This window comes from Portunus trituberculatus, chromosome 4 (genome assembly GCF_017591435.1).
Source record: "Portunus trituberculatus isolate SZX2019 chromosome 4, ASM1759143v1, whole genome shotgun sequence".
Lineage (NCBI taxonomy): Eukaryota > Metazoa > Arthropoda > Malacostraca > Decapoda > Portunidae > Portunus > Portunus trituberculatus.
Genome location: NC_059258.1, coordinates 4,642,571 through 4,652,570, shown reverse-complemented (window position 1 = coordinate 4,652,570; position 10,000 = coordinate 4,642,571). Strand labels below are relative to the sequence as shown.

The following is a 10,000-nucleotide window of genomic DNA, read 5'->3' as shown; positions in this document are numbered from 1 at the left end:
TCTAATGGTACACAAATCTTACGGTAAAAATGTGTCCCAGTACTGAAGGGGTTAAAATAGTGAGGACTGTGGCCATTAATCTTGTGACCTCCATAGACCCTTCCTAATGTCAATAAAATGGTCTAATGGTACACAAATCTCAGAGTAAAAATGTGTTCCAGTACTGAAGGGGTTAGAATAGTGAAGACTGTGGCCATTAATCTTGTGACCTCCATAGACCCTTCCTAATGTCAATAAAATGGTCTAATGGTACACAAATCTTGCAGTAAAAATGTGTCCCAGTACTGAAGAGGCTAAAATAGTGAAGACTGTGGCCATTAATCTTGTGACCTCCATAGACCCTTCCTAATGTCAATAAAATGGTCTAATGGTACACAAATGTTACGGCAAAAATGTGTTCCAGTACTGAAGGGGTTAATTAGAGCCTTTTGAAATGGTTGAGGTGAAGGATATAAGTGTTTGAGAATACAAGTTTGTGTTGCAAGGTGAGGCAAGGCAAGTTGTTCTGAATTAGACCATTAGTGTTGGAGGTATTGTGGTATTGTGTTGCAGGAACCATTTTGAGTTGCTGCAAGATACGATTAATTGTTGATTTTGTGATTATTTTTGTTTTTTTTTGTATTGCGAGGTTTCTTGTGTTGTGATAATGTTTTGCTTTGAATTATACCATTAGTGTTGGAGGTATTGTGTTGCAGGAACCATTTGAGTTGCTTCAAGACACGACTTATTGCTGATTTTGTGATAAGTTTTGTTATTTTTTGTATTGCGAGCTTCCTTGTGTTGTGATAGCATTTTGCTTTGAAATAGACCATTAGTGTTGTAGGTATTACGTAGTAGAAACCACTTGAGTTGCTTCAAGTTACGAATGAGTTAATTTTTATATTTATTGTATTGCGAGGTATTCTTGTTTTGTAAGTTTTGCTCAGAATTAGAAGCACTGTGTTGCGAGAATAATTTGAGTTGCTTAAAGATACGATTGTGTTGATTTTGAGATTATTCTATGTTATTTTTTTGTATTGCGAGGTTTTATTCTTGTGTTCCTGAGGATGCTTTAAATTTTGAGTTGTCGGCAAGTGTTGCAGATATATAAAAGTGATGATTTGAGTTGTGACTGTCAAAAAATAGTGATAGATAAGATGAATTGTGTTGAAAAGGATGAAAAACAGTATTGTATGGGATTTTTTTAAGTTTCAGGTATGACATATTGAGTTGCTTCATGGTAAATTGTGCTTCAGGATTGTGTTGTGTCAAGTCTTTCATTTGCTAGATGGTGATGTAGTATGATAATATGAAATACAGTGTTGCAGGAGGTTTTTGAAGTTGCTAGTGATCAATTGAAGTGTTACAGGAAAAAAAATTGAGTTGCTTAGTTATGATATTTTGTTGTAAGAATATTAGAAACAGTGTTGCGGGTGGCTTTTGAGTTGCTAATGATCCAATAAAGTGTTGCAGGAAGAATTTGAATTGCGTATTAGTGATATTGTGCTGAAAGAATATGAAAAACTGTGTTGCAGGAGAGTTTTGTGTTGCTAATGATCAACTGAAGTGTTACAGAGGGAATTTGAGTTGCTAGGTAGTGACAGTGTGGTGTAGGAATATGATAAACAGTGTTGCAGGAAGTGTTTGAGTTGCTAGGTTAGTGATTTTATGCAATAGGAATATGGAAAAGTGTTGCAGGAGGTTGTTGAGTTACAAATAAGCAAATAAAGTGTTACAGGAAGAATTTGAGTTGCGTAGGAGTGATATTGTGCTGTTGGAATATGAGAAACAGTGTTGCAGGAGTTTTTATGAGTTGCTGGTGATGATTTAGTATTACAAGGGTATGGAAAACAGTGTTGCGAATACTGTACAACTTACCAGGAAGCACCATAGAAAAATATGAGTAAAATGTGTTGCAGGGATATGAAAAACTGTATTACATAAACAAATTGAGTTACCGGACACAAAAAATCAAGAATATTAGAACAATTTGAGTTGCTGGAACGTGGAAAACAATATTGCATGAGAGAATTAGTCACACGAACGTAGAGAAGTGTTGCGGAAATGAGGCAAACAGTGTTACTTCATCTTAACGCAACACAATACTAGTACACGTTGTTGAGAGCCTTGCAACACTGTAGTTTGTGTTGCAGGAAGTAGATTGGGGAATAGAAAATGTCACACAAATATAATTAAAAGGTGTTGCATGACGAAGTGTTGCAAAAAAAAGGAAATGAAACACTACGGAAAATTAAAATTGTGTTGATCTATTGATCTGTGTGTGTGTGTGTGTGTGTGTGTGTGTGTGTGTGTGTGTGTGTGTGTGTGTGTGTTGCAAGAATTAATAACAGGAAGTGTGTTGCCGTGGGCGGGAAAGAGAGAGAGAGAGAGACAGAGAGAGAGAGAGAGAGAGAGAGAGAGAGAGAGAGAGAGAGAGAGAGAGAGAGAGAGAGAGAGAGAGTTCCAGGAATGAGATGTAGGAGAGTGTTGCAACAGTGAGAGAGAGAGAGAGAGAGAGAGAGAGAGAGAGAGAGAGAGAGAGAGAGAGAGAGAGAGAGAGAGAGAGGTGTTGCAAATGTCACGACAGAGATTGAAAAGAGACAGACCATGTTAGGAAGAAGAGGAAGAGGAGGAGGAGGAGGAGGAGGAGGAGGTAGGTAGGTAGGTAGGGAAAGTTGAGGGAAGATAGGAAGCAGTATGAGGAGGAGGAGGAGGAGGAGGAGGAGGTGGAGGAGGAAGAGGAGGAGGAGGAGGAGGAATAGGAGGAGGAGGAGGAGGAATAGGATAAAGGAAGAGAAATAAGAGGAAGAGGATGAGGAGAACATGGAGGAGGAAGGAAGGAAGGTGAAACGTAAGTAGAGAGAGAGAGAGAGAGAGAGAGAGAGAGAGAGAGAGAGAGAGAAACCATTTACACACACACACACACACACACACACTACATCCTCTCATCACTGTTTCCTTCACTCTCTCTCTCTCTCTCTCTCTCCTCTCCCTCTCCCTCTCTCCTTCACCTGTCAGAGGCCTCACCTGGCGGAGGTAAGGCCGTGCATGTCAAGGAAGAGGGTAATGGAAGCTTCAGAGGTGAGGGAGGTGAGAGGAAGAGCGACATGTGAGAGAGAGAGAGAGAGAGAGAGAGAGAGAGAGAGAGAGAGAGAGAGAGAGAGAGAGATTGCATGGAATATAGATGTGATAGACCATTAAATCATTAGAGAAAGCGAGAGAGAGAGAGAGAGAGAGAGAGAGAGAGACGTCTGTGGAATGTGGAATAGCTTTTGGAGAGAAGAAAACAAGGTGGGAATGTTGCTTGGAATGAGAGAGAGAGAGAGAGAGAGAGAGAGAGAGAGAGTGCAGTAAACATGGACATTTCACTAGTGTTTTAATATTATGAGAGAGAGAGAGAGAGAGAGAGAAGAGGAGAGACCCACCTTGCTATATCACGGCTCGTATTAATTTGACCTTTGACCTTTCTCATATTCGCCTCCCGTGTGTGTGTGTGTGTGTGTCGTCAGTTTAATTTTTTTTTTCTTTTTTTTTCTTTCTCTTTTTCTTCTTATTTATTTGTGTTTTGTTTTGTTTATTTGTTTTTTCGTTGTATGATGTTGATTTTGTTACTGCAGTTGTTTTTGTTCTTCCTCCTCCTCCTCCTCCTCCTCCTCCTCCTCCTCCTCCTCCTCCTCCTCCTCCTCCTCCTCCTCCTCCTCCTCCTCCTCCTCTTTCTAGTTGTTGTTCTTCATATTATTATTATTATTATTATTATTATTATTATTATTATTATTATTATTATTATTATTATTACTACTACTACTACTACTACTACTACTACTACTACTACTACTACTACTACTACTACTACTACAACATACTTTACCATACATTTAACTTGCATTTATCATCACATTCCTTGTCCACATGTAGTGTTCTGTGTTTTTCGTGAGCGAGTCTAATAATTTCTTTCTCTTTGCAGGGGATTTGGAAAGCAGGGTTACCAGTGCCAAAGTAAGTGTTGCCAGGGTGTTCTCTCTGCATCCTACCTTGAGTTCTCCTTCTCTTTCCTTCATTAACCCCTTCAGTACCAGGACACGTTTTCAAATTCATTCTGGTGACTATTTGGTGATTTTATACAGCTTCAGAAACTTATGTGGGGGTTAAAATAGTGAAGACTCCTGCCATTAATCTTCTGACCTCCATAGACCCTTCCTAATCGTACCCAAAACTCGTGGTAAAATTGTGTCCCAGTACTGAAAGAGTTAACGACCTTCAGTACTGGGACACATTCTTATTTTTACCTTGAGATTTGTGTACCATTAGACCATTTTATTGACATTAGGAAGGGTCTATGGAGGTCAAAAGATTAATGGCCACAGTCTTCACTATTTTAACCCCTTTAGTACAGGGACACATTTTTGCTTTGAGATTTGTGTATGATTAGACCATTTTATTGACATTAGGAAGGGTCTATGGAGGTCAGGAGATTAATGGTCACAGTCTTTACAATTTCAATACAACTTCCTTCATAGTAAAGTGTTGTGTTTTGAACTATTTGATTTGTCTTGACTGATAGAAATTACTTAATGTCTTCAGTACCAGGACGCGTTTTCATATTAATTCTGGTGACTATTTGGCGATTTTATGCAGCTTCAGAAACTCATGTGGGTGATTAAAATGGGAAAGACTGTGGCTATTAATCTTCTGACCTCCATAGATCTTTCCCTAATGCATATAAAATTGTCTAAACACATCCAAACCTCAAGGTACAAATGCATCACAGTTTTGAAGGGTTAAGGGCATTTTGACTTTTTTCTATTAAGATTAGAATCATGAAAATTCCTTTGCAGACCTTAATAACACTCACTAAATGCTTATATCCCCATTTAAGTTAGCTCTAGAATCATTAAAACACCCTTAAAAGCACCATCAACATACATCACAGCTTAGAATCTTAATAACACCCTTCAAAACACTCGTAACTACATTTTTGATAACTAGAATCATTGAAACACGCTAGGAAACATGCCCACCACCACACACCACAACCTAGAATCATACAAAAACACACTTAAAAACACATGTAACGTCAACCACTCTCTTAAATTACAGGTAGAATCATTAAAACACCCTTCAAAACACGACCACCACACACCACAGCTTAGAATTATAAAACACCCTTGAAAAATTGTAACCTTCCACCACTCTTTTAGATTATTGCTAGAATCATTAAAACACTGGAAGATGCTTTGAAATTTACATAACTCATCAATATATTCCTTCCTTCCTTCCATGAGCTGTTCTTGTAATAAATGCGTTGATCAACAGAAAAGTATCATTCACATCAAATCAGTCACGTTATCAAGAAGCTACAATGTGTTTGAAATCCAGGAGCCATTTTAGAGTAGATAGAGTATAGTATGACGCTTTTTCCTCTATTTTTTCCCTTAGATAGAAAGAAACCACTGGAAAGATGCACTGAAATCTACATAACCCATCAATATATTCCATCCTTCCCTCCTAAGTGCGATGATCAACAGAAAAGTATTATTCACATCAAATCAATGACGTTATCAATAAACTACAATGTGTTTGAAATCCAGGAGCCATTTTAGAGTTGGCAGGCTATAGAATCTTAAAATCACCCTTCAAAACACCAATACCACCCACTATATCCTTACAACTACCTTAGAATCACCTGTATTCTTGTAAGTAAACCTGTCACTTCATTTTCATATACGTGCATGGTTATACGTGTTCTATTATACGGTGATCTGAGTCTGTTGCATTAGAGAGTGGTGTTATGGTGTCACCTTATCTGCCATTAATCCCTTCAGTACTGGGACACATTTTTAATTCGAGATTTGTGTACGATTATACTATTTTATTGACATTAGGAAGAGTCTTTGGAGGTCAGAAGATTAATGGTCACAGTCTTCACTATTCTAACCTCTTCAGTACTGGGACACATGTTTGCCTTGAGATTTGTGTACGATTAGACCATTTTATTGACACAGTCTTCACTAGGAACATGTCTTGAGATGGAGGTTTTATTGACAGGAAGATTAATGGCCACAGTCTTCATTATTTTAACCTTTTCAATACTGGGACACATTTATAACTTGAAATTTGTGTACGATTAGACCATTTTATTGACATTAGGAACGGTCTATGGAGGCCAGATGATTAATGGCCAAAGTCTTCACTATTTTAATCCCCACATGTTTCTGACGCTGTACAGAATCACCAAATAGTAAGCAGAATGAATATGGAAATGCAAGTTTTATGTGCGATTAGACCAGTTCATTAACATTAGCAAGAGTCTATGGAGGTCAGAAGATTAATGACCAAAGTCTTCACTATTTTAATCCCTCACATAAATTTCTGAAGCTGTATAGAATGACCAGACAGAGAGCAGAGTGAATATGGAAGCACGTCCTGGTACTGAAGTGGTTAATTTGAAGATAATAGTGATGTGGGCTTTAGAGTGAAGGATTGTGGGTTAACAGGCAAAGAGTTACAGAGTTGGTGTGTTAATCTGTGGTTGTCTTTCCCTTCCAGTTTGCAGTTTCGTGGTTCATAAGCGATGTCATGAATTTGTCACGTTTAAATGCCCAGGGAAGGACAAGGGAGCTGATTCAGACGTGAGTGCCCCATGAAAGAGAGAGAGAGAGAGAGAGAGAGAGAGAGAGAGAGAGAGAGAGAGAGAGAGAGAGAATGCTGAGTTTCTGTGTAATTCTAGATTTGAATGTGCGTTTTTTTTTTATTGAGAGAGAGAGAGAGAGAGAGAGAGAGAGAATGTTTAGTTTTTGCGTATTTGTAGATTGAAATGTGCTTTTTTTTATTTTTCATTGTGTGTGTGTGTGAGAGAGAGAGAGAGAGAGAGACAGTCGTAGCATTATTTTCTCTAGTTGCCGCCACAGTAAGCTATCTTTAATTGCAACACAAGATTTCAAACACACAACACTAAAGCAGGTATTTTGTATGAGAAAGTAAGCAAAAGTAGAAATATTTGAAGTTTTTGTTTGTTTTGTAGTGTATTTCTTAAGTCACGCAAGGACAAAAAGTAAGGAAAAGTAAGATTGGTCTAGATTTTTGTTATATTTTAAAGTAATTTCCTAGAACATCAAAAGTAAGAAAAAAGTAAGATTGTGTTAACTTTTTTTTGTTTTTTGTGACGTGGACAAAAAACGTGAGAAAAGTAGAAAAAAAAGTAAGGATATTGAAAGTTTCTAGTGTTTTTTTGACATTTTGAGGACAGTAAAGTAAGAAAAAGTAGGAAAAGTAAGAATTTTTGAAGTTTCTAGTGTTTTTTAGACATTTTTATGACAAAAAAGTAAGAAAATGTAGAAAAAGTAAGATTATTTGAAATTTCTAGTGTTTTTAAACTTCTCAATGACAAAAAAATAAGAAAAGTAGGAAAAAAGGAAGACTATTTAAAGTTTCTAGTGTTTTTAGACATTTTAAGGACAAACAAGTAAGAAAAGTAGGAAAAGGAAGAATATTTGAAGTTTTTAGTGTTTTTTAGACATTTTAGTGACAAAAAGTAAGGAAAAGTAGGAAAAAGTAAGATTATTTGAAATTTCTAGTGTTTTTAGACATTTCAAGGAGAGTAAAGTAGGAAAAAGTAAGAATATTTGAAGTTTTTAGTGTTTTTATATAGTAATGACAAAAAGTAAGAAAAAGTAGGAAAAAGGAAGAATATTTGAAGTTTTTAGTGTTTTTTAAATATATTAATGACAAAAAGTAAGAAAAAGTAGGAAAAAGTAAGAATATTTGAAGTGTATAGTGTTTTTTAGACATTTTAAAGACAAAAAGTAAGAAAAGTAGGAAAAAGTAAGAATATTTGAAGTTTCAAATTTTGTGCGTTTATTTCGAGGACAAAAGTAAGAAAAAAAAGATTATATTAGTTTTTTTTATTATTTTTCACAATTTTTCATCATTTTGTCATTAATTTGTAGTTCTGCAGTGTTTTTGTCATTAGTTTGAGCTGTCATTACTTTGTCATTAGTTGGTCATTATTTTGAGTTTTTGTCATTATTTTGTCATTATTTTGTCATTATTTTGTCATTATTTTGAGTTTTTGTCATTATTTTGTCATTATTTTGTCATGTTATTGAGTTTTTGTCATTTTTGTCATTATTTTGTCATTATTTTTAGTTTTTGTCATTTTTTGTCATTATTTTGTCATTATTTTGTCATTATTTTTAGTTTTTGTCATTTGTTTGTCATTATTTTGAGTTTTCATTATTTTATCATTATTGTGTCATTATTTTGAGTTTGTCATTATTTTGTCATTTTATCATTATTTAGATTTTTTTTATTTAATTTTGAGATTGTCATTAATTTTGTCATTATTTCATCATTGTACCATTAATTTGCAGTTTTCGTCATTATTTTCGTCATTATTTCATCATTGTACCATTAATTTGCAGTTTTTGTCATTATTTTCGTCATTCTACCATTAATTTTCAGTTTTCGTCATTATTTTCGTCATTATTTCATCATTGTACCATTAAATTTCAGTTTTCGTCATTATTTTCGTCATTCTACCATTAATTTACAGTTTTTGTCATTATTTTCGTCATTGTACCATTAGTTTCCAGTTTTTGTCATTATTTTCGTCATTGTGCCATTAATTTTCAGTTTTCGTCATTATTTCATCATCCTACCATTAATTTACAGTTTTCGTCATTATTTCGTCATTGTACCATTAATTTTCAGTTTTTGTCATTATTTTCGTCATTCTACCATTAATTTTCAGTTTTCGTCATTATTTTCGTCATTATTTCATCATTGTACCATTAATTTGCCGTTTTCGTCATTATTTTCGTTATTATTTCATCATCCTACCATTAATTTACAGTTTTCGTCATTATTTTCGTCATTGCACCATTAATTTGCAGTTTTTGTCATTATTTTCGTCATTATTTCATCATTGTACCATTAATTTGCAGTTTTCGTCATTATTTTCGTCATTATTTCATCATTGTACCATTAATTTACAGTTTTGGTCATTATTTACGTCATTATTTCATCATTCTACCATTAATTTGCAGTTTTTGTCATTATTTTCGTCATTATTTCATCATTCTACCATTAATTTACAGTTTTCGTCATTATTTCATCATTGTACCATTAATTTACAGTTTTGGTCATTATTTACGTCATTATTTCATCATTCTACCATTAATTTGCAGTTTTTGTCATTATTTTCGTCATTATTTCATCATCCTACCATTAATTTACAGTTTTCGTCATTATTTCACCATTGTACCATTAATTTACAGTTTTCGTCATTATTTCGTCATGATTTAGTAGTGTTAGTGGTTTTCTTTGGTAAAAAAAACAGGTATAGACCCAAAAATCAGACGGTGAGTATTTGTTTTGATTTGTTAGTGGGTTTGTGTTGAGCGAGAAAGCAATTTTTTTTTTCACTAGTTTTCCCTTTTATTGTTCCTTTTTTCTCTTTTTTAGCTTGTTTCCGTTTTCCTTTGAGCTAGAAATTGACAACCCCACATCAAAGAGAGAGAGAGAGAGAGAGAGAGAGAGAACAAGTGGATGAAACGAATTTTTATTATATACCAGAGAGAGAGAGAGAGAGAGAGAGAGAGAGAGAGAGAGTGAGTGAGTGAGTGAGTGTTCTACTACTACTACTACTACTACTACTACTACTACTACTACTACTACTACTACTACACCATGACATTTCTCTCTCTCTCTCTCTCTCTCTCTCTCTCTCTCTCTCTCCTCACCAACATCCTTCCCAAACACACACACACACACACACACACACACACACACACACACACACACACACACACACACACACACACACACACACACACCTTGTCACGTGTGTGTGTGTGTGTGTGTGTGTGTGTGTGTGTGTGTGTGTGTGTGTGTGTTTCTGAATAGGGAGATTGCAAAGACAAGACAAGGCGGGAGATTAATTTCGCGTTGAGAGAGAGAGAGAGAGAGAGAGAGAGAGAGAGAGAGAGAGAGAGAGAGAGAGAGAGCATACACATAAAAAGAA

The 10,000-nt window shown here is 35.3% G+C and overlaps 1 protein-coding gene across 1 annotated transcript in view; it reads left to right on the top strand.

The window, feature by feature from the left end:
- LOC123511918 (protein kinase C, brain isozyme-like) overlaps positions 1-10,000 on the top strand; it is a 143,393-nt gene that overhangs the window by 59,651 nt on the left and 73,742 nt on the right. The window contains 2 exon segments of the mRNA XM_045267999.1: positions 3,944-3,975; positions 6,526-6,608. Of these exon segments, the coding sequence (XP_045123934.1) occupies positions 3,944-3,975; positions 6,526-6,608 (115 nt within the window).